Raw genomic sequence first — 24289 nt, 5'->3', positions numbered from 1 at the left:
ATATTAGTCACTTTGTTCTATTACGCTAAACTATGATTATCTGTAAGGGTCACGAATAACTTTAGCTGAAGGAGCTACATACTTAGCTAGTTTTAGAAATATATACTTGGAGAGTAAACCAGCAATTGGAAGATCTCTGTCTCTTTTCAAATAAACAAAAATAAATAATAGAAAACGTAAAGGACGTATTAAAATGTACCACCACTGTATCGATAAATTCCACCCCACATTTGTGTGTGTGTGTGTCTTTGTATAGGATCCAAATGAAGATACAGAATGGAATGAAATTTTAAGAGACTTCGGTGTTCTTCCTCCAAAAGAAGAACCAAAAGATGAAATTGAAGAAATGGTCCTACGTTTACAGGAAGAAGCAATGGGTAGATCTGTGCTTCTGGCGGGCTAGACGAAGGGACAGTGTGCCTAAGGTGGTAGTCACACCAAGAGGGAGAGGACAGTGGGAGTCAGTCTAAACCCCACCGTTCTTTCTAAATGAGACTACCGACACCTAACATACTGAATCACAAGAGGAAAACCATTGAAATGAAGCAGAGCTGAGATGTCCTGGCATGTAACCTAGTGGGCCCCCTCCCCCACAATATCCATATACATTTTCCTAACATAACCTAGTGGGCCCCACCTCACAATCCCCATGTACATTGTAACTATTTTCTATTTTGTTTAATTGAATGGGTTCTTTGCCAAGATTTCCATGTACTTGGCAAAAATCTAAGTTTGTGGGGTGTAATTTCATTTCACATTTACTTTAAAATTAAACCTGCCAGTTCTGTGAACTTGACGAAAAGAATAACTGATGTAATACAAAAGGCTATTTTGTGGCTGTGTGCTTTCAGTTTATTTAAAGTTACTAATCTCCATTTATCTGAGGTATTCTTTTTCAGACATTGAGTGTGAAATAATTTCTAATCAGTGATCCATAATTTATGTTTTAGTGAAACCATATGAAAAGATGACTCTCGCTCAGTTGAAGGAAGCTGAAGATGACTTTGATGAAGAAGATATGCAAGCTATTGAAATATATAGGTAAAGTTATGCACTTGGGTTATTTAGAAATCGTGAAGGATTGGGCATGGCGCAGTGGCCTAGCAGATAAAGTGTTCGCCTTAAACACGACAGGATCCCATATGGATGCCAGTTTTAATCCAGGCAGTCCCATTTCCCATCCAGCTCCCTGCTTGTGGCCTGGGAAAGCAGCTGAGGACGGCCCAAAGCTTTGGGGACCCTGCACCTGCGTGGGAGACCCGAAAGAGGCTCTGGGCTCCTGGTTTTGGATCAGCTCAGCTCTGGCCATTGTGGCCGCTTGGGGAGTGAATCATTATCGGGGGTCCTCCTGTCCCGCAGAAGAAATCACCCAACACTTGAGAGAGAGTCTCCGAGGCGCTTTATTCCGACCTTCTGTTAAAAACCGTTATGTCCGTTATGCTGACGCCCCTCCCCCGCCAAGCCTCCCCGCTTATCTGTCAAACCTGTCCAATCAGCTGAAAGATACCCAAGGCACACCAATCAGGGCAAAGGGCCAATCACAGGGCAGGAAATTGTCAGTGCCCCCAACAAATCATCAGACAGAAGATCTTCCTCTCTGTCTGTCCTCGTCTCTGTATATCTAACTTTCCAATAAAAATAAATCTTAAAAAAAAATTGTGAAGCAAGGAATATAAGGATGAAGCTAAGAATTTCTGTCATCTGGAATACATTTTTAAACAAAATAATTTTGGAGTGTTATTTTTAAAGTTTATTTTATTTTTTAATTTTAAAAAAAGATTTTTATTGGAAAGTCAGATATACAGAGTGAAGGAGAGACAGAGAAGAAGATCTGTCTGTTGATTCATTCCCCAAGCAGCAGCAAGGGCAGAACTGAGCCAACCCAAAGCCAGGAGCCAGGACACTCTCCCATATCTCCCACGTAGGTGCAGGTTCCCAAGGCTTTGGGCCATTCTTGACTGCCTTCTCAGGCCACAAGCAGGGAGTTGGATGGGAAATGGGGCTGCCAAGATTACAACCAATGCCCATATGGAATCCTGATGTGTGCAAGGCGAGGACTTTAGCCACTAGGCTATTGCACCGGACCCAGGTTTTATTTTTATTTGAATACAGACTTACAGCAAGGAGAGAAAGGACAATCTTCCATTTGCTAGTTCACTCCCCAGTCAGCCATAATGGTCAGAGTTGAATGGATTCAACGTCAGGAGCCAGGAGCGTCCTCACTGGTTTCCCATGGCCACAAGCAGGAAGCTGGATGGGAATGGAGCAGCTGGGACACACACGGGTGCCCATGAGGATCCAAGCGCTTGAAGGGGGAAGATAAGCCAATCGAGCCATTTCACCAGGCCCTGAAGCACTCTTATAAAGAAGTGACTAATAAGCTTAGAAGCTGACACCAAGGAAGGGAGAGTGGGAAGCTCCAAGAACTGCCTGGACAAGAGAACTGGCAGAAAGTGCTAGACTGTTTCAGAGCTTTAGAGTTGACTGGCTGCTTGAGGCTCCGGGGAAGCTTGGCTGGGAAACGGCTGCTAGAGCAGTTGTGATCAGTCCTCAGGTCCCCATCCCTCCTTACGCCCCTGTGGGTGACAAGTCAGGCTGTTCTGCATGAGAACATCACACCAAGGGAAAGAAGCCAGTCACAAAAGACCAGCCAGTCAGAAGTGGATTGTTGGTTACCAGGTCTTGGGATGCAGATAAGGGAGTTCCTGAAAATGGGCACAGCTTCCGTTTGGAGTGGTTGAAGTCATTGCTGCTGATGGTTTTAAGTCGGTAGTGGTAAAGGTTACACAGCTTTTGGACACATACGCTGCAATGCTCTTGAACAGTGGTTCTGCAGGGGTGACAGTGGCCCTGGACTCCGCGTTTGGGGGCTGTGTCATTTAAAAATCCTGTGTTCCCAGCCATTTTAGTATCCTCTACTTCTAGTGGATCAGCATGAAAAGTGACAAGGTTGTTTTAAGGACAAACTTCAGAAATTTGGTCATTTAACTTCCATGTCCCACTGGATATGATCTAGGTTTATGAACCTACCATAACTATGAAAGGTTTATTTATCTGAAACTTAGTTATACACAGAGAGAGAAAGACAAAGGGAGAGATGGAATTCTTCCAGAAGGGAGAGGAAGAGCTCTTCCACCTGCTGATTCACTCCTCAGATGGACAACGCAGCTGGGCCAAGGCGAGGAAAAAGCCAGGAAGTTCATCTGGCTTTCCCACCTGAGTGCAGGGACCCAAGACTTGGGCCATCTTTCACTGCTGTCTTCGGTGCAATAGCAGGGAGCTGGATGAGAAAAGGAGCAGCTGGCACCCATGCGATGCCAGCTGGAATCTGCATCATGATTTTTTAGCCAATTCTTCTGAGAACACCTCTTATTCTCAGGTTGTGCCTAGGGAGCCAGGCTTCTAGCAACAGCCATTGGCAGTCTGAGTGACAGTGGTTTGGTAACAGGCAGCCTTGGAGTGGTGGCTGCAGGTTGCCCCGTGCCTGGGTCGCAGCAGAGGATGCCTTGGCAGACCTTGGCAGTTTTGCAGAGTTCTGGGGCCATTTCTGGGAGCCCAGGCTAGCGCGCCTTCCTGCCATCTGTCCGCTGGGTTTGTAAAATGTTTCATTCCCAGTTAAGCTCCTTTCTGCTTCAAAACTTGGAGGGCTTTCTCTTTCCGTGCTGAGTCATAACCGATAGGATTGTAGGGTGGAAAATGTAGATCATCAAACATGACGTGACTTTCTCAGCAAACATAGTCCCTGTGCTTAGCTCTCATCCCTGCCAAATTCCACTGAAACAACAAAAGGAAAAAGAGGCGGTGGCGGAGGGGAAGGAAAGAAGTTCTATCATCAAGTAAGGTGTGGTGCCACAGTTGAAATAAGGTGAGTGAAATGAAGCTGAGAGTGAGTGATAGTGGTACTCAATTCCCCATGTGAGCACTGTGCAGCTCCCAAAGGATGGTTGGGGGAACTGCAGGCTCTGAATGTCTTGGCCATGGAGGGAACATTGAAGCACTTGCGTCTGGAAACCGTGTGAGGTCCCTAGGCCTGGGTTACTCTCCTCCTCAGTATTACTCCCTAAGCCTCGTTTTACTTGGCTTCATTACATAAAATGAGAACTTTTACCAGACATATGAAACAGGGCCAGAGTGTGTTAGAATGTTAGGGGACAATTGTCACTGAGCAGATGCGTTGTTAGAGTTCCCCAGGGGTAGAGCGAATATGCCATGCCACACAAGGAGATAGCCTAACTGGCCAGGAGCCAGAAGGGAAAAGCATGGCATGAGCCTTTATCACTGTTTCCATGGGCAACCTCAGGCTGAGCAGGGTAAGCAATCTTGGGGGTGCCTAGCTTGAATAACTGTGGTGGGCTCTGAGCTTCAGGGGTCATCTGATATCTGATGCTGAGATGACTAGGAGAGAGCCAGTTAGTGACTTAGCCTGAGTGGGGAGGTGGCTGAGCGCATAGATCCTGTTACTTGGCCTGCGTTTATGAGTTTTTGCCATCTTTTCCAACTAGCTAGCTCTGGGAGCGGCATTTCTACCAGTTCAAGAAGACCCCAGACACTGGAGCATTATGAATGTAGAAAACAAGAAAATAGAGCTAAAATATAGAAAGAAGGGAGATAAATATGTCCACACCCCAGCTACTGGCACATTGCGGCACAATGGTTTAAGCCAACATTATGAAGCTGGTATCCCATACTGGAGTATCAATTCAAGTCCCAAATGCTCTCCTTCTGATCTGGTTCTCAGACACGGTGCCTCGGAAGCAGTGGATGGTGTCCCAAGGGACCCTGACACCTATGGGAAACGCAGGTGGAGCTCCTGGCTCTGGCTTGGCTTGACCTGGCTGCTGTGGCTGTTCAGACAATGAAGCACTGGACGCAAGAGGCCGTCCCTCCGTCTCTCCCCAGCTGTGTCACACTACCCTTCAAATCTTTTAAAAAGTCAATATCCAAAAACTTAATTGGATTTGTTTCATGAATCCATGGATTCAGTGGCTAAATCATGTAGATGTGCAAATTTTGAGAGTTGCTCCCTGGGTGAATAAATTTAAAAAAAACTTACTGGATCCTCATTGTGTTCCAGGCACCACGCTAAGAAATTTAGGTGCTGACATGACATAGTGTGTTAAGCTTCCGCCTGCAATTTTGGCAGCCCACATAAACACTGGTTCATGCCCTGGCTACTCCACTTTTGATCCAGCTCCCTGCCAATGCCCTGGAAAAGCAGCAGAAGATGGGCCAAATCTTTGGGCCCCTGCAACCATGTACTTCAGACTTCTGGTTTCAGCTTGGCCTAGCCCTGGCCATTTTACACAATTGGGGAGTGAACCAGTGAATGAAGGACCTCTCTATCTCTCAGTATCTTTCCCTGTAACTCTGGTTTACAGATAAATAACTTTACAAAATACTATCTTATTAGTATCTCCAACAATCACATGTGTGTAGCTATTAGCAGTCCCATATTCAACTGGGGAAATCCAAGTTTGGAGAGATGAGATTACTTACCCAAGTTCATGCTACCATTATTACGGGATGGGCATTTAATCCCGGTTTGCTCTGGCATGAGTCCAAGCTCACAGTCATCATGCTCTCACAGCTCTCTCAATGCATGCACACTCCATGTAATCACAGCTTCTCACCAAGCCTTCAACTGGATGTCAACGTAGCATGCTGTGAACAAATGAATGAGAATAATAGTAATAATGACTGCAAGTTTATGCAAGGATTAAATTAATGCATGTGGCTAAGCACCACCCCCTCCCAACGACTTTGTACCTCTCAAATTTAAAAAACAAGGTGCTTGGCAAGTTAGTCCACACTCATGACAGATACGCTCTTCCAGGAAGAACTTACTGACCCTTCCTGTGAGACCGTGCTGGCCCAACGTCCAAATAAGCTCTGCCAACTTACGAGTAAAGCCTGGCCTTAAATAAAAAATCATTTGAAAATAAATTTTCAAATAAATTGCTAAATTTAATAACAAACTATACTATACTTTTCAATACCCACGATGACACTAATCCCCGTATAAAAAGAAAAATTGCCTTTATAAGATCATTAATAGTTACCCTTTCATTTAAAATTTTTCCATATACAGACATTATGTCCACTGCCCTACATTCTTACTGTGTATGCAAATGACTTTGGGAATATGATCATTTTTAATGCAATTTATTCCAATTTTTTAATTAGGGAAAAGCGATTACAGGAATGGAAAGCTCTTAAGAAAAAGCAAAAATTTGGAGAACTAAGAGAAATTTCTGGAAATCAGTATGTAAATGAAGTCACAAACGCAGCAAAGGATGTGTGGGTTGTGATTCATCTGTACAGATCAAGGTAATCACCATGATGTTTCAGCATGTTCGGCTCCTAGTGTTTGGGAAGATGTATTCTGGTTTTAAGGGTCCGTAGAGAATATAACAGAGTCTTTGAGAAGAAGAAATTTATGTATGTATTAAACATAAATATAATCATAGAATTTCTGGTAGTCATTGGCTTCAGGGACTAAATTAGGCATTTGAAAATATTTCCCCTTTTTTTTAAGATTTATTTATTTTTATTACAAAGTCAGATATACAGAGAGGAGGAGAGACAGAGAGGAAGATCTTCCTTCTGTCCCATAATTCACTCCCCAAGTGAGCGCAACGGATGGTGCTGCGCCAATCCGAAGCCAGGAACCAGGAAACTCTTCCAGGTTTCCCACTTGGGTGGAGGGTCACAAGGCTTTGGGCCGTCCTCGACTGCTTTCCCGGGCCACAAGCAGGGAGCTGGATGGGAAGTGGGGCTGCCGGGATTAGAAATGGAGCCCATATGGGATCCCAGCACGTTCAAGGCGAGGAGTTAAGCTGCTAGGCCACTCTGCCAGGCCCAAACATTTCCATTTCTGAGCTGAAGAACTTTTCACACTTTCTAGACAAAAAAAAAATGCTTTTTAGTAGTTAACATTTTTTCAGTGGTGAGCATTTAGGTAGCTATTACAACATCCACATACCACATCCTGGTGCCCAGGTTTGACCCCTACCAGCTTCCTGCTCCTGCAGGCACTGGGATGCAGTGGTGATGGTTCAGGTGATAAAGTCCCTGTCCCCCACGTGAGAGACCTCAGTGGCATTTCCGATTCCCAGCTTTGTTTCCTGCCCAGTCCTTTTCATTACAGCAAACACCTGACACCCCTTCCAGTCAAATTTTAATAAGACAACATGAGTCGGGATGGAGTCCAGGTAAATCTGCTCAGAGGTGCAAGTGTCTGAATCTGTTGGCCACATGGCTGTGGCTGGGAGAATCAGTGCCAGGCCAGGTTTCCTGCTGGGGAGCCTAGCTCCTTGTCAACTGCTGCCAAGCAGTGGGCAAATCCTGGGTTTGCGGGCAACCCGAACAATAACGGCGCCACATTGGCTTGCCCTCTGACCACCTACCAGGGAGCTCTGGGGTCTGGGGGATCTGGAATTACTGCGTAGGGACATATGTGGATAAAGCCACAGTACATGTAGAATAAATCCTGAGGGACATTCAATGTTGAGGCCACTGTTCTTGCAGGTAAGTGAGGGGTCTGAGACCTGGAGGCTTGGACGGGAGACATTGGAAGATCAGTATGAATCAGACTGATGCACCAGCCCACATGGGAGTCCTGAGTCAGACTTGTTAGCATGGAACATTGCTGTCCACCTCACGCCAGTCCATGCTAGGGCTGGGGACATGTCTAGCAGGGCTAGATCCTAGCACCTGGCTGAATGTCAGAACAGGGGACAGGTCACATTGGGCAGGGCTGTAACACTAACCAGCACATGAGAGAACCAGGTCTGGGGATAGATTCTGTGGGGAATGTATTGGCCAATCCCTGTGGAAATACAAGTCCTGCTGGTTAGCTCAAGTGTTGGGTGGTGATGACATAGATTTGACCAGGGAACCTGCAGACACTCATGGGTACAGGGACCTAGAATAATCTGGGTAGGTCCAGGCTGCAGCACCCACATGTGCATCCTAAAACAGGGTGTGGGGCGGACCAGTTTGCAACATTCACCAGCTCATACAAGTGTAAGATGGAGTAGCAGGCTGTGCCAAGCAAGGGCCTAACACCCACTGGCAAGCATGAGGATATGGGTCCAGAAGTGGGCCAAGTGAAGGAAACAGGGAAACCTCCCCTAGTGGGTCATAGCTCCTACTGGTGAGCATGTGGTCCAGGTCTGGGAGTGAGGCAGGCTGGGCAAGGTAACTCCAACTGTTGGCTACTGTGGAGGGCTGGTTTTGGAAGAAGGCAGACCAGGCAGGGCAGGGCAAATCTTAGCTCACTGGCAAGTACAGGAATCAGGCTGGGGAGCAAGTCATGCTATGCTAAGTTGTCACACGTATCAGTTTGTTTGAGCCAGAGACAGGAGCAGACTGAGCAGGGCCAGCTTTCATCACCTGCCAGCAAGAGTTGAAACTGGGGGCAGGCCAGGTCAGGTCAGACTACAGCATCCAAAGCCAAAGGCCAATCCAGGAGAGGGGCTATGCCAAGCTGTGTCAGAGTAACCACTGGCACACACAAGATCTATGGCTGGGAATGGGCCTGGTTGGGGAGCTAAGGGGATGCCCTGTCTGGGTTGTGGTTCACACTGGTGAGTGTGAGGGCCAGAGTGGGGGCTGCTGTCTGGTCTGCACATGGCTGCAGTGTCCCTTGAAACAAATGTGAACCTGGGGTTGGGGTGCACCAGACTGGGCTAGTCTTCAGCACCCCTGGTGCTTGTGAGAAGCGGGGTAGGTGTAGGATGGGCTGGACTAGGTCTCTGCCCCTGCTGATTCATATGTGAGCTGTCTCTGGGTGTGGATTAGGCTTGGATGGACTGTAATACCCCATAGTAAAAACCAGAATGGGTGAAGACCAGTCAGGAAAGGCCACTGTTTCTGCTAGGACAGGAGATGGACTAAGTAGGGCTGGTCCATGGATCCTCCAATGTGCACAAGATCTGACACTGGGAGAGGTTCTGATGGAGGAGCTTGGGGAACTCCTCTGTTGAGACACAGTCCCTGCTGGTGAGTACAAGAACCACAATAGGGAACAACCCAGACCAGGCCAGGTAATGGCACCCACTGGCATAAATTTGGCGCAAGTCGGGGGTGAACCAGGCTGGCCAGATCACATCACCTGTTGGCGAATCAGAGTACCATAATGGGGTGTGGGTCGGGTTTGGATTGTGTCACAACACAAACCAGTTCAGCTGAGGGCCAGAAATGGGGTTGGGGCGTGGGGAGATGGACTTGGAAGGCTATAAACCCCAACAGCAGAAGCTAACCAATGGAAGCTAACCAACAGGACTAAAGCATGAGTTGGAATTGGGGGTGGCCCAGGCACAGCCAGACTATAGCACCCATCAGTAAATGCCGAGGTGAGGTGGGCCATTTCATACTGGCCGCAGTGCCCAACCAGCACACATGAGACCTGGGGAGAAAGGGGGCAAGCCCAGTAGGGAGGCTGTGGAGGACTTCCCTGCTGGACCACCACTCTCACTAGAGAGCATGATTTACAGCTGGGGCAGACCAAACCGAGCAAGGCCACAGCACCAGTTGGCCTCATGTGGGCTGGATCAGGAGAAAGCTAGGCTGGATTGACTGTTCCTATTTGTACAAGCATAAGCCAGAACTGGTGTGGGTTGGTTGAGCTTGGTCACAGCAGCAAGTGGCAGATGCTGGCACAGGGGAGCAAATTTTGTCAAGTTAAACTGCAGAACCATCTGGAGGGTGCAAGATCTGGAAGTAGGAGAGGGCCCAGTAGAGAAACAGTGGTTACCACTCCGACTGTTGAGCATGAGAAACAGGACTGGAATAGGCATGGCTAGACAGAGAGTGGCACCTGCCAGCAGGTGTCTGGGCTGGATAGTAGTGTGGGTTGGGTTGAACTAGGCTTCAGTGCCCATTGACATGTATGAGAGCTGAACTGGATGTGGGACAGACTGGACCACTCTGTTGGACATACTGGCAAGCACAGGAACCAGGGCAAGGAGTGAGCCTGTTGAGAGTTATTGTGAGTTGCCAACTAGGCTGCAGCTCCCATTGGTGTACAGGAAGCCTGAGTGTATGTAGGCAGGATCGGGCTGGGCTGCAACACCCATTGGCTTGTGTAGAAGACAGGGCTCGAGACAGAACTGACCCAGCAATTGCAACCACCAGCCTGTGCATAAGCTAATTGGGACAACAGACTGTGCCAAACCCTGTACTGGCAAGCACACACAAGAATCAGTTCTGGGGGCCCAGTGGTGTGGCCTAGCAGCTAAAGTCCTCACCTTGAACGTGCCGGGATCCCATATGGGCGCCAGTTCTAATCCCGGCAGCTCCACTTCCCATCCAGCTCCCTGCTTGTGGCCTGGGAAAGCAGTCGAGGATGGCCCAAAGCTTTGGGACCCTGCACCCACGTGGGAGACCCGGAAGAAGTTACTGGATCCTGGCTTCGGATCGGCATAGCATTGGCCGTTGCGCTCACTTGGGGAGTGAATCATGGGACGGAAGATCTTCCTCTCTGTCTCTCCTCCTCTCTGTATATCTGACTTTTCAATAAATAAATAAATCTTTAAGAATCAGTTCTGGGATCACCTCAGATGAAGTTTCTTTGGGGATCCCCCCAACTGAACTGCTGGACTCAGAACCCCAACCATGGAGAGAATAGCAGGTTCCTTGGTGTGACAGTGGAGAGCATGTGTCAGAGCTGGGCCTCCTCAGTGGCTTAGACGGAGCAGTGGACAGCATATCCAGGGGCACATGGAGGATATGGCAGTACATTGGAGTCTGCAGAGGACACCTGCTACCACAACAGAGGACAGAGGACAGAACAAATTGATCAACTACCACAGCCAGTTGTGGGCAGTTAAGATCTGGGCAAACAGAGATGGAGTATGTCATCCAGTGGATACTGGAGAGATTTCATCGTGCTTGGAGTGGCAGTAATTCAGAACTGCTGAACTATCAAAACCTCAGGAGCAGGATCCTCGGAGCATGCCGCACACCAGGAACCCCGGAATGGTGTAGGGAGCCCAACATCCATCCCATGGTGCAGAGGCATTTGTGAAACTGGGTGTGGCTTCTCTCCTTCTCTCCCACCTTCCCCCAGATATAGGAAGGAAAAAGGAGTATGTGGAAATGGTGGTCTCACCCACCTTCCTGTAGCCCTAATCAACTATGCAAAAATCATCAAAAATAAAGATAATTTTTAAAAAGACAATATGAGTCATAAAGGAAAATTAAAAACCTGTAAATTAAATTTTAAATCACTTTAAAGTCTTTTACAAAAATTTATATATTTAGGTAGAGAGGAGGGAGAAAGGAAGAGAATGAGAATGTGAGAGAGACAGGGAGGAAGGAGAGAGAGAGCATCTTTTATCTGTTAGTTCACTCCCCAGTGGCTGCAAAGCTGGGCCAGGCTGAGGCCAGGCAGTACCATGGTTTACTGGCAGGGCCATGGTTTACTGCCTTCCAGGTGCGTTGGAGGCGTAGTGGCAGGACGCGGGATTGGCACTCATATGATATGGACTGTGTGCGTCCTGAGCGACAGTTTAACCCATTGCAACACAAGGACCACTCCCCATTTTCAAGTCTTCAATGAATGACATACCTTTTACTCATGCTACTTTTTTGGTCAAATGAATTTGTAAATGTCACTGCTAGTAACTGTGAGAAACAAGGGTGATAAACACGGACATTTACAAAACTGGGATGTCTGTGAAAAATGTTACAGAAAAAAGTAATTTAATGTTATTTTTTCTGACACTTTAAGATTACTGTAATTGATACTGCATCTGAATGCTTCTAACATAATGATAAAATTATTTCATGATTATTTCTAGGCAAATAAGTAGGTTTAAATTTTTTTTAAAAGTTTTTTGATAATGATTACAAGGTTGATCATGGTGGGAAGGATTGAGGGTTAGGGAAAAGTGGGTAAAATCATTGTTTCCAAATTTGCTATTTCTTCTTGTTTCTTGGGGAAGGGGAGAGGTAAAGGGCAAAGCCACACCCTGCCTCCCAAATGTCTCAGTACCAGGGATGGGGAACCACCACCCAGCATCAGCCCAGGGTCCCACTGTGGTGCCTGTTCCAAGGCTTCTGCCCAGTGGTTTGGATAGTTCTAAAGTGCTGTCAGTTTCGCCCGTCCGAGGGTGAGGCAACCCTCCAATGCCCATTGGCTGATGTAGCCGACCTCCAGTCTCCATTCACATTTTTGCTGCCGTCATTTGCTGGGGTAGTTGTCCAGTTTGCTCTGTTCTCCTTCCTCTGCCATGGTACCCAATGGGCTGCCGTATTCTCCCTATGGATCAGGGTGTGTGTCCACTGCTCTGCCTTTTTCACTTGAAGGCAGGCCAAAGGACCCAGGCCAACGATGAGAACCCCCTGGATCCCCTGTCCCCGGGATTCATGGACCTGGAACCACCTACAATACCCACCAATGAGAGTTGGGTATAGGTTTTTTAATTTTTAAGATATATTTTATTTATTTGGAAAACAAGTTAGAGAAGAGCTTCCATCCGTTGTTTCAGTCTCCAAAATGGCCTCAATGACCAGGGCAGGGCCAGGCCAAAGCTAGGAGCCTGCAGCTTCTTTCTCACTGCTCCCATGAGGGCAGGAGCCCAAGCACCTGGGTCATCCTCGGCTGCGCTCCCAGGTGCAGGAGCAGAGAACTGGATTAGAAGCGGAGCAGCTGGAGGCTTAGCGAGGTATCCAAGCTGCTAAAGTCCTCACCTCACACTGGGATCCCATATGGGTGCTGGTTCTAACCCTGGCTGGCCCACTTCTCATCCAGCTCCCTGCTTGTGGCCTGGGAAAGCAGTCAAGGATGGCCCAAAGCCTTGGGACCCTGTACCTCTGTGGGAGACCTGGAGAAAGCTCCTGGCTCTTGGCTTTGAATCAGCTCAGCTCTGGCCATTGCAGCCAGTTGGGGAAGGAACCAGCAGATGGAAGATCTTCCTCTCTGTCTCTCCTCCTCTCTGTAAATCTGGCTTTCTAATAAAAATAATTAAATCTTTAAAATAAAAATTTTAAAAAGCAATTGATTTACCCATAATATTTTAATTGTGCAAAGTGAAGTCAAACAAATTTGTTTCTAGTTATTTTTTATTAATTTTACAGAAAGATTACGACTGGCTTTATCAGGGCTCCTAAATTTCTGGAATTGTAGTGGGTGTATGCCACTGACTTATTACAGCTGGGTCCGTCTGTCATTGAGGTGAAGGCTCAGCCTGTTTGAGAAGCCTTGGTGGAATCTAACTTGTCCTGGGCTGGTGAGCGACTGAGGCTCAGCTTGCAGTCAGTCTTACGTCTGGTTTTAGCCAGTCCTCCTTACACCTGCACATGCTCTTCAGTTTGGCACATTTGTGTTATTACTATGCCCAAAAGCATACTGTGGACCTTGGCTACCACAGGCAGGCCCTTGATTTGTCTTCCGATGGCCGAGGTCTTCCTTGCAGTTTTATAGCTCTTCTGTAGTTGAATGTTCTGGGTCCTGAACTGGAGCACAGGTTTCCTGCCCATGGCCCACTGTTGGCATTGTCTTCAGAGCATCCCTGCTCGCCTGATCCCTGCGATACTGCCATAGTCTTTTGGATGCATTCAGTTTACGGATGAGGTCTAGACCAGGATAATAGGGTCAAGGATGTGACCTAGAGTTAAGGAAGTGGGATGTGTTTATTTCATGGCAGTGACAAGGGGTTGGAATCCCTACGTTTCAACCAGGAACTGAAAGACTGTCTAGTTGCTGTTTGGTTTTTCTGTCTCAGAAACCGAACATCAGCTTGAACCACACTGACCCTCAGCTGATGTGGGTGGACGTAGTTTGCCTGAGTTATGGCTCAGATTCCCTGCACAGTTAGCTTCATTCCCAGACCAACACGGTTGGCAGTAAAACAGCGGCGTCTATACCTGGCTGGCTGTGGTGGAGGCAACAGTGGAGGGTGATAATGACAGCTTTTACATTTAAGCTATCAAAGCCAGGCTTTTGTTTGGGGGATGTTGAACTTATTTTATTAGACTGTGATGAATAGTTTAAAAAACATTGTGTACTGCTTTCTTTTTTAGCATCCCAATGTGTTTGTTGGTTAACCAGCATCTTAGTCTCCTAGCAAGAAAGTTTCCAGAAACTAAGTTTGTTAAAGCCATTGTGAACAGCTGCATTCAACACTACCACGACAATTGTTTACCAACAATCTTTGTTTATAAAAATGGTCAGATAGAAGGCAAACTCATTGGAGTTACAGAATGTGGAGGGATAAATCTCAAGCTAGAAGGTAATCGTTTTATTTTAAAAATTTGTTCATAAAAATTACAAGTGAAAATGTCCATGAATTAGCAATGCCATCAAGTATATTTTCTCAAAACACAGGGTTTTTTTTCCTTATTTCTAGTCTCTTCCCATACGTCTCCAGATTAATATTCTTACTATTACATACATCATGCCAACCTTTTGCTTAAAAGCCTCAGGTTAAGAATTTACCTTTCCGTCGATAATTCTCAGTGCCTTTCTAGTTCCTTTTCTGCTTAGGCCGTTCCTCAACCAGAACCTCCGGAAACACCTTACCCGTTTGTACCATCACGCTTTGTTCTGTACTCTGGCCTTGTATCTAAAATACCTCACTCTTTTCTGTTCTCCATGTTCAAACTTTATTCCTGTAGGTCTTGCTAATTTTTGTTTATCCCCTTATGTAACCCTAATTCGTAAGCTTTATTCCTCTTCTCTGTTGAATTTCTATAGCATGAATTTGCTATAAGATGCCCTTTATTTTCCCTGATTTGCCTGCTGTCTGATTCCATGGTTGCTCAATGCCCTTGGAGTGTCTTCTAACAAGGGCAGGGCGTCTCCTTTATCTTTTTCTTGGCACACAGCATGGGAGTTTGTATTTTTACCTGCTTTAATGAGTTTTACTTCCTAAGGTTAGCTGTTTGCTTTGCCAAGTTCTTGGAACTACTCTATATTACTGAAGTGAAGATCTTTTTCTCTGAGTATCATGGCAAGTCCTCTGGGAGTGGCTGTTTTCAGCAGCTATTCCTCTGTTTTCTCAACTTCCCAAAACTGCCGTTGGCTGCACTGAGACCTCTGTTCTTCAACTGCTCAGAGTTTATGCCCCTCTCCCCACTTTCCTTCTCCCAGTCACTAAGCTTCCCAAGCACCTGGGATCTTTCCTTTAATTAAAAAACAAACAAACAAAAAAACCTACAAGAGTCTAAAGAGTAATACAACAAACACTCCTGAAATTGTTATTATCTTAAGTCTATTTGGGCTGTTACAAAAACACCATACACTGTATAGCTGTTGACAAGAAGCATTTATTTCTCTCAGCTCTGGGGGCTGGCAAGTCCAGACTCAAGGTGCAGGCAGATCCGGTGTTGGGTGAGGGTCCCCATAAATGTCGACCTTTTTAATTACTTCTAGCAAGTTTGTTTGAAGGCAGAGAGAGTTTCGCCATCCACTGGTTCCCTCCCCAAACGACTGCAGCAGCCAGTGCAGGGGCAGGCTGAAGCCATCCGGGTATCCAGGGCACGGGGCCCTCTTCCACTGCTTCCTCGGGCGCATTGGCAGGAAGCTGGACCCGAAGCAGAGCAGCGGGGACTTGAACAGTTGTTCTGACGTGCGTGCAGGTGCTGCGGGCACAGGGGTGTGCCACAGCTCTGGCTCAGGTGCGGACTGTTCACTGCATCCCCCCCACAGCAAAGGGGGCAGATGAGCTCCCATGGGCCCCTTTTCTTAGAACACCAGGCCCATTCTGAGGCTTCTCCTCATGACCCAGTCATCTCCCTAAAGCCCCACCTGGTCCCAATATCTGGGGATGAGGCTTCCACCCCATACAGGACCTAGACTACAAACATTCAAGACCACAACAGTCATCCAGACTACCAATTGTGCATCCTGGCTTGTGTTTCCTTTGGAAATTTGTTTGCTTATTTTCTTGAAAAGTGATAACAGATGAATGTATGGATATAGTTTAAAACTTGTACTAAAATGCACACTGCATAGAATTTACCACTTACACCGTGTTTTAAGTACGCAGTTGTTAACATTAAGGACACTCCCGTGTCGATTTCCAGAAATCTTTTCATCTTGCATAACTGAAGCCCAGTGTCCCTTAAACAACAACTCCTCATTGTACCCATCCTCCAGCCCCTGGCCACACCCGTTCTACTTTCTTTCGCTGTGAAGTTGACTGCTCTAAATGTCTTACATAGCAGAAATCACAGTTCCTCCTCTGGTAACTAACTTACTGCACTTCGCACAATGACCCAGGATCATCCGTGTTGCAACACGTGTCAGAACACCGCGTCAGTCACTGTGGGCACAGAGCACATTTTCTGTCTCCACTCATCTGTTGATGAGTTAACAATCAAGTTACTTCTACCTTTTGCTTACAAATCTATTAAAATCTCTGGGTTGTATTCTGGGAATATACAAGGAGTGGAATTGCTGGATTGCATGCCAATCCTACTCTAAAAGTCTTGAGGAACTATCTGGTTTTTACACGGGAACTTCTCTATATTCACAGAAACATAACAAATGATTATCTTAAAAATTTGAAGCAATGCAATACATTGCATTGTTGTTGTTTTCCCCCCAAATGTAGCAGTTTTCAAAATCTCTCAAGTTTTTAATATATGTCTGATTCAGTAATTTTAAATCCTGTCTAAAATTCTAATATCAGATATACCTCAATGACCTGACAGGTGAGGTGTTTTTAGTTTTCTCTTGATAGCCAATTCTGCTGCGACCATCCTTGTGTCCACTCATGGAAATTTCTCAGCTATATGGGAGGTGATCAGGTCAGAGGGTAGCACAGGCAGCTGGCACAGTGCCCGGGATACTATTGCTTTATCCCATCAGCTATAAGAGTTGCCAATTGCCAACATCTTTGCCAGGTCTTGGTATTCGCAGCTGCCAGGTCTTCGTCAGTGCGGTGTATACGTCGCGTCTTGGCCCTGGTTCAGGTTGGACTTAGCTGATCGCTAGTGGGGCTAAGCATCTTTCCACATACTCGCCATTCTGGTTACCGCTCCTAACACCTGACACACTTTGAGCATTTTTCACTTCTGTTGTTTCACTGAATTCTAAGTGTATGAATGTTAAGTTTTGATATCATGGCTTATCATTTCACTCTTATTATCAGATAAAAAGTACAGTTTTGGCATAATCAAAACTAATCTTTTTCTTTATTTTATACCTTTTGTACTTTCCTTTAAAAATACTTGCGTATTCTTAAGGTGAAAGATATTGCTCTGTATTTTCTTTCCAGTTTTATTTATCCAGTTAGGTCTTGAACAACGCTGGGGTTGACATTGTGCATCCAAATCACACTTGCCACTGATTTTTTTTTAATGCACTACTTTTAGAAATTACTTTGTTTATTCGAAAGGCAGAGTACCAGAGAAAGTGAGAGAGAGATATCTTCTATAGATGGGTTTGCTTCCCCATATGTTCCCAGTAGCCAGGCTGGGCCAGGCTGCAGCTGAGAGCTCCCACAAGGCCTGCTGGACCTCGGGCACTTGGGCTGCCACGTGCTGCGGCCCCACTGCATGACTGGGAAGCTGCAAGTGCAGAGGACCTAGGCATTCCACTATGGATGCAGGCAGCTTAATCGACTTTGTTTAACCACTTTGAATATACAATTCTGTAGTATTGAATTGACATTGTGGAGGTGTGCTGCAGTAGCCTAGTGGCTAAAGTCCTCACCTTGCATCTGCCGGGATACCATATGTGTGTTGTTTTATGTCCCGGCTGCTGTACTTCCCATCCAGCTCCTGCCTGTGGCCTGGGAAAGCAGTTGAGGACAGCCCAAAGCCTTGGGACCCTGCACCCACGTGGGAGACCAGGAGGAAGAGGATCTGGGCGCCTGGCTTTGGATCGGCTCAGCTCCAGCCAGTTGGGAAGTGAACCAGCAGACAGAAGATCTTCCTCTCTGCCTCTCCTCCTCTCTGTATACCTGCCTTTCCAATTACAAAATTAAAATTTAAAAAAATCCAAAAAGTGAAATATTAAAAAAAAATTGACATTGTGCAAACAAGCTCCAAAAGGTTTTTCATCATACAGAACTCAGATTCTAACCTATGAAACACCTTCCCATTCCCCTGGCTCCCAGCCACCATCCTGTTTTCTGTCTTTGCAAATTACCAATTGTACTACATACTTCATGCAAATGCAGTCACACAGTAATTGTCATTTTTCTGTATTATCTTCGAGACTCCTTCATGCTGTGGCTCTATTAGAATTCCCTTCCTTTGTAAGACTAATACATTCACCCAGAGATGGGAACCTGGGCTGCCCCCGCCTGGCCTGCTGTGGATGTCGCTGCTTTGAACACGGCTGGCAGACAGCTGTCAGAGCGTCTGCTTAATTCTGCTGGCATTAGATTTCCCAGAAGTGGAATTTCTGGATCATACAGCAATTCTATTTTAATGTGACGGTAATTACTGTAGCCTTATTAAATTATCTCTACTAGGGAAAATCTTTTTCAGAATTTTTCAAAATTGTTGGAATTAGTCAAGCGAAAGAGCCCACAGAATTCTTACGAGAACCAAGCATGTCGGGTGCTGGAGAAGCACGGCCCCCATCCCTGTACCTGGTGCATCCAGGGTGAAATACAGCTTGTTATTTATTCTGATCCTTGTTTTAAAATTTGATTTTGTAGTTTTCCGTATAAGATTCTATACTAGTACTTAGTAATAATACATTTTAAAAAGGTTTATTTATTTCTTATTGGAAAGTCAGATATACAGAGAGGAGAGACAGAAAGGAAGATCCTCCATCTGCTGATTCACTCCTCAAGTGACTAAGTGGCCACGATGTCGGGAGTTGAGCCAGTCCAAAGCCAGGAGCCTCCTCCAGGTCTCCCATGCACGGGCAGGGTCCCAAAGCTTTGGGCCATCCTCGATTGCTTTCCCCGGCCATAAGCAGAGAACTGGATGGCAAGTGGAGCGGCTGGGACACGAACTGGTGCTCATATGGTATCCTGGCATGTGCAAGGCCAAGAACTTTAGCCACTAGGCTACTGTACCAGGCCTATAATAATAAACTTTACGAACATGCATTGACAGGGCATCTTTGGATATCAGGTCAATTCTTTTGTTATTATTCTATCTAGGCTTGCTTTCTGGGACATATTTGAAATGTTATCTCGTCACTGATACCATCCCATGCCAATTCTTTGTTGTTTGGTTTCTCTTCTTTGCTTGCTTCAGATGTGTCTCTGTCTTTAAAGTTCTGATTTTGTTGGTTATCCCTTGCTTTTGGCTTTGCTATTTTTACTAAAATATTTTCTTCCTTACATCCTTCCAGTTACCCTTAGGTTCACTTTATAACTCTTTGCCTAACTTTTTTGACTTTCAAGCTAGTTACTCACAATCATTTTAAAATAGTGATTTTTTAAAGATTTATTTTTATTATTATTATTTTTTTTACTGGAAAGGCGGATATACAGAGAGGAGAGACAGAGAGGAAGATCTTCCGTCCGATGATTCACTCCCCAAGTGAGCGCAACGGCCGATGCTATGCCGATCCCAAGCCAGGAGCCTCTTCCGGGTCTCCCACGCGGGTGCAGGGTCCCAAAGCTTTGGGCCGTCCTTGACTGCTTTCCCAGGCCACAGGCAGGGAGCTGGAAGGGAAGCGGGGCTGCTGGGATAGAACCAGCGCCCATATGGGATCCCAGGCGTGCAAGGCAAGGACCTTAACCACTGCGCCACCGCGCCGGGCCCTAAAATAGTGATTTTAAAGATAGTGTCTCCCATTTGGTATAACTTTGCTGTCTCCAGTGTTCCCTTGATATGTTAATACTTTCATTGTTATCCATCTTTGCTTATCATTTCTGCATTAATTTTATTAGTGTCAACTTACATTTTCATACAGATTTTTTTCTGTTTCTTTATTAGATTGTTTTATCTGACTATACTGGGTTATACATTGCAGAACTTGAATGGAAGCTAGCAGAAGTTGGAGCAGTGCAGACCGATTTGGAAGAAAATCCCAAAAAAAGCATCGTAGATGTGATGGTGTCTTCAGTTAGAAACACCTCTATTTATGAGGACAGCAATAGTTCCAACAGCGATAATGACACCAAATAGAAATATTTGATAAATATCATGAATGTACACGTATACTGATTTTATTTATTGCTGCCTTTATAACAAGAAATCAGAAAATTTATGAATCGATTTTAAGTTTATATTAGAATTTGTATTAGAATTATGATTTATATGTCATTTTAAAAAGTTTTGGGTATTTCAGAATATTCGTTAACTCAAACAAAATCAATACTTGTACCAGACCCTTAATTTTTCTCTGTGATGCACCATTTTTCTAAACATACTTGACAAAAATCATCAAATATTCCACTTCCTCTGAGTTGCTCCCTCTTTCCAAAGAGAACCATGAAAAGTTCATGTTCAACATATATATTTAGCATTAAAAAGTTTCATTTTTATTTGGAAGACAGAAACCAAGACACTAAGGGAAAATGTTTCATCTATTGGCTCACTCCTCAAAATACCTAAAATAGGGTTGGGAAAGGCCCAAGCTGGGGGCCTGAACCTCCACGTGGGTCTCCCACAAAGAGGGCAGGCACCCATGCACCTGAGCCATCCTCTGCAGCCTCTCCAGTATATGTCAGTAGGACCAGCCAGGACCAAAACCACACACACCAACATGGAGTGTGGGTCTCCCAACCACTGTCCTAACGGCCTTGCCAAACGCCTGCCCCTAGTCAGCATATTTTCAACTTGTTTCATTTAGGGCAATAATTGAACATCTCGTGTGTGTGTGTGTTTCATTAAAAAATTTTACCACTGAGGCCTGTGTGTGGCCTAGCGAGTAAAGCCACCACCTGTGATGCAGCCATCCCATGTGGGCACCAGTTTATGTTCCAGCCACTCCACTCCTGACCCCGCTTCTTGTGAATGGTCTAGAAAAAGCAGCAGCAGATGTCCCAAGTGTTTGGAGCCCTGCCACCCATGGCTCCTGGCTCCAGGCTGGCACAGCCACAGCTGTGTGGTCATGGCGCGGTGAACCAGCAGATAGAACATCTCTTTTTTTTCCTCTTCCTGTTTTTGCCTCTCCATTGCCGACTTCCAAATGAATAAACAGATCCTTTTTTAAAAAAATCATCACTTAATATTACAAAAATCCTGAAAAGTAACATCTCCATATCTTTGTTCTAAATAGTTCTGTGGTTAGATTAGAAAATTATGGAGTATTCTCACTAATAGTCAAATTGTAAAATCATTAGAATAGTGTGATATGTAACTTTCTAAATCCTTAGGTGGGATGAGAGAAACATATGGTGGGAAATACCAGCTGCAACAATAAGCACAAATGAATTCATGAACAATGATGTCATTTTTAGAAGGGTCATCTGTGATGACCCACGATTCGTATCACAGATGTCCACTGATGTGTGTAAGAGAATCTAGAGTAAGTTTCGACACTTAGATTGCAAACTCACATGGGTGGGAAATGAGGCGATTTACCTGAAGTCAAGAAAAGGTGCTGTGTTGGTGTTGATGTGGGATGTTAGACACCACGGAGAATCGAGAAACGTGTTAATTCCATTAATACTATTATTTTACTTCACTAGATGGATAAAATCATATCGAATAATTACCCAGTTATCTTGATCCAACTCTGCTTAAGAAATGGATGGAGTGGTGCCATCTTGAACCGGGCTGGACACACAATCAATCCAGACATCCCACCCACCAACAGCTTTGGCTGGTGAGAAAGGCGGGGCCAAGCTCTGGAGCCTGGAATTCAAAGCATGGGCTGCAGTCATGCTCGGCCCGGATGGCCAGTGCACCAACAGCACCAGGCAAAGCCTGCTGACAGCTTGGTGACAAACTGGGGACTTGGGGGTGATGAATTACTAACTAGGGACATCCAAGGATGAGGCAACCATATGTATAGGTGAGAAATGACTCCTGAGGGACTCTGACAACAGGGTCACTTGCAGCTAAGTGAGGGGATTGAGACCCAGTGGTGAGGAGGGGAGAGACCAGAAGACCTAAACTGGTCAGACAGAGGCACCAGCCTACATTGAAGTCCTGGGTTGGGCTTCTTAGCATGGTACATTGCTGACCACCACATGCTGGTCCATGCAAAATAGCACTAGAGGCCTGTCTGGCAGGGCTAGAGCCCAGAACCTGACTGGGTGTTGGAATAGGGGATGGGTCACTTTAGGTAGGGCCATGACACTTACCAGCATGCAAGAGAACCAGGCCCAGGGGTAGATTCCATGGGGGATTTGTGGGCACAACCCTGTGCAAGCACAAATCCCAATGGTTAGCTTAAGAATGATTTGGGTTCCTGTGACAGTGCAATCTCCACTGACATGCCCAAGAACTTTGGATGGGAACAGGCCTGGCTGGGGAGCTAAGGGCACGCCCCAGCTAAGCTGAGTTTCCCACCAGTGAGCACAAGAGCCGACTGAGGGTAGCAGACTGGACATGGCTGTAGTCTCCCTCCAGTGAGCATGAGAACCAGGTTGAGGAAAGCAGGTTTGGCTGGACATATCTACAGTCTCCCTCAGCATGGGTGTCTACTGGGTCTGGGGAGCAACAGGCTCGGCTACACTCTAGCACCACTGGGACTCATGAGCTCCAGGGTGGGTGTAAAATGGGCTGGGCTACAACACCCAGCAGTAAGAACCAGAATGAATGTAGGCTGATTGAGCAAGGCCACTATGCCTGGCAGGACCAGAGGTGGACAAAGTCAGCCTGGGCCAAGGACGCAGTGGTGTGTATGAGATCTGCCACTGGGAGGAGACCCAACAGAGGAGCTTGGGAAACTCCCTTGTAGGACACAGCCTTATAGGTGAGTGCAAGAGCCAAGTCAAGGAGCAGCCCTGACCATGCCAGGTTACAGTACCTGCTGGCATACATGTGGGTCAGGTCTGGGGACAGACCAGGTTGGGACAATTCATAACATCCACTGGTAGATCTGAGAACCAGGACAGGGAGGGGTGTTGGGGACGGGGGAGCCAGGTCAGGCCACAACACCAGTCAGTTTACACTGGGGCAACGTGATTGTGGATTCTGAGGGAAGGCAAGCCATGCCAGCCTGGGGCCAGATGACGCTGGGTTTGTGAGCCCCAAAGGTGGGGGATCTGGTGGGGTTTGGGTCACCTGTCCCAGGTCCTGGAGCCCACCTGCAATATGGGTGCTGGGTTTGTGAGCCCTGAGGGTAGGAGATCCAGTGGGGCTCGGGTTGCCTCCAATGGCCCACCTGCGAGGTGGGTGCCTGGTTCGTGAGCCTTGGGGCAGGGATGGATTTGGCAGGACTTGGGTTGCCTGGCCCAGGTCCTGAGGCCTATCTGTGAGGTAGGTGCCAGGTTTGTGAGCCCTGGGAGTGGGGGACCAGACAAGGCTCATGACACCTAACCCTGGTCCTTGGTCCTGCCTCCAAGTGAAAATGGCATAGCTGTGGACACAGACTCTGATGCACATGGAGAACATGGCAGCCCACTTGGTACCACTGCAGGGGAAGGAGAACAGAGCAAACTGGACAACTACCCCTGCAGACAATGACAGCAAAAATCTGGGTGAGTGGAGACTATAGGTTGCCTATGTTAGCCAATGGGCATTGGGAGGGCTGTCTAACCCTTGGATGGACAAAATCGACAGCATTGCAGAACTATCCAAACCACCTGGGCAGAAGACTTGGAACATGCATCATAGTGCAAAAAATGGAAATACTGGTCTGTTTCACTTTTGTCCTCCATATCTCAACCTTCCCCACCCTTGTCAGTGGCCCACACGGGCACACATTCTTCTCAACTATGTAAACATTAAAACTAAATATTTAAAAATAATTAAAGGAGCAGGAAAGGCCCTGCAGTCCTGAGGAGCCCAGCTAAGGTATGCTTCAGTCACTGGGTTATTTTCCTAAAGGAAACCCCAGGCATTTGGCTTGTTTGGCCCGACGGTGGGGAGTTGACAGTCCAGTCCCACTTAGAGTGCTCACGGAAAGAACTGGGATCTGGTCCCAGACGTTGGCAGCTAACTAGTGTGCAGGTCACTCCCCAGAGACACCTGGCAGGCAGGAAACTCGCTGGCTGACAGCAATATAATCTCCCTAGCTCTGCCCACGAAGGCAAATTACCACTGGGAAAACCCACTGGACTGCAAAAACACAAACCAAACTTACCCTAACAGTGAGGAGGCTGCCATGCAAGACTGTAACCTCTGCACCCTCCGGCTGTCCTTGCCTCCAGGCACACATACGGGTGCATGTGGCCGGAGAAGGTGGGATGGGGCTAGGGTTACACTGGTTTGGATAGCTCCTTACAGGTTTTGTAGTTGGCCCTGGGGGCCT

General features: G+C 46.5%; 1 protein-coding gene and 1 long non-coding RNA gene across 2 annotated transcripts; one reads left to right on the top strand and one right to left on the bottom strand.

The window, feature by feature from the left end:
• The first annotated feature begins 256 nt into the window (after positions 1 to 256).
• On the top strand, positions 257 to 20067 carry PDCL2 (phosducin like 2). The gene is made up of 5 exons (XM_040966821.1): positions 257 to 377; positions 951 to 1041; positions 6184 to 6327; positions 14029 to 14237; positions 19895 to 20067. Exons 1-5 carry the CDS (start codon positions 347 to 349, stop codon positions 20047 to 20049), a joined length of 630 nt encoding a protein of 209 aa, XP_040822755.1. The 5' UTR covers positions 257 to 346; the 3' UTR covers positions 20050 to 20067.
• Positions 12067 to 23359, bottom strand: LOC121147100. Its single transcript, XR_005882337.1, has 4 exons — positions 23350 to 23359; positions 21550 to 21553; positions 16999 to 17006; positions 12067 to 12143 (listed from the first exon to the last, which is right to left on the bottom strand). It is a non-coding gene; the product is annotated as an uncharacterized LOC121147100 (long non-coding RNA).
• Positions 23360 to 24289: the final 930 nt, after the last annotated feature.

Source organism: Ochotona curzoniae, unplaced genomic scaffold (genome assembly GCF_017591425.1).
Source record: "Ochotona curzoniae isolate NIBS_2020 unplaced genomic scaffold, NIBS_Ocur_1.0 scaffold_4506, whole genome shotgun sequence".
In the NCBI taxonomy this organism is placed as follows: Eukaryota; Metazoa; Chordata; class Mammalia; order Lagomorpha; family Ochotonidae; genus Ochotona; species Ochotona curzoniae.
Note: the sequence above shows the minus strand (reverse complement) of the source record. Positions and strands in the feature narration are given on the sequence as shown.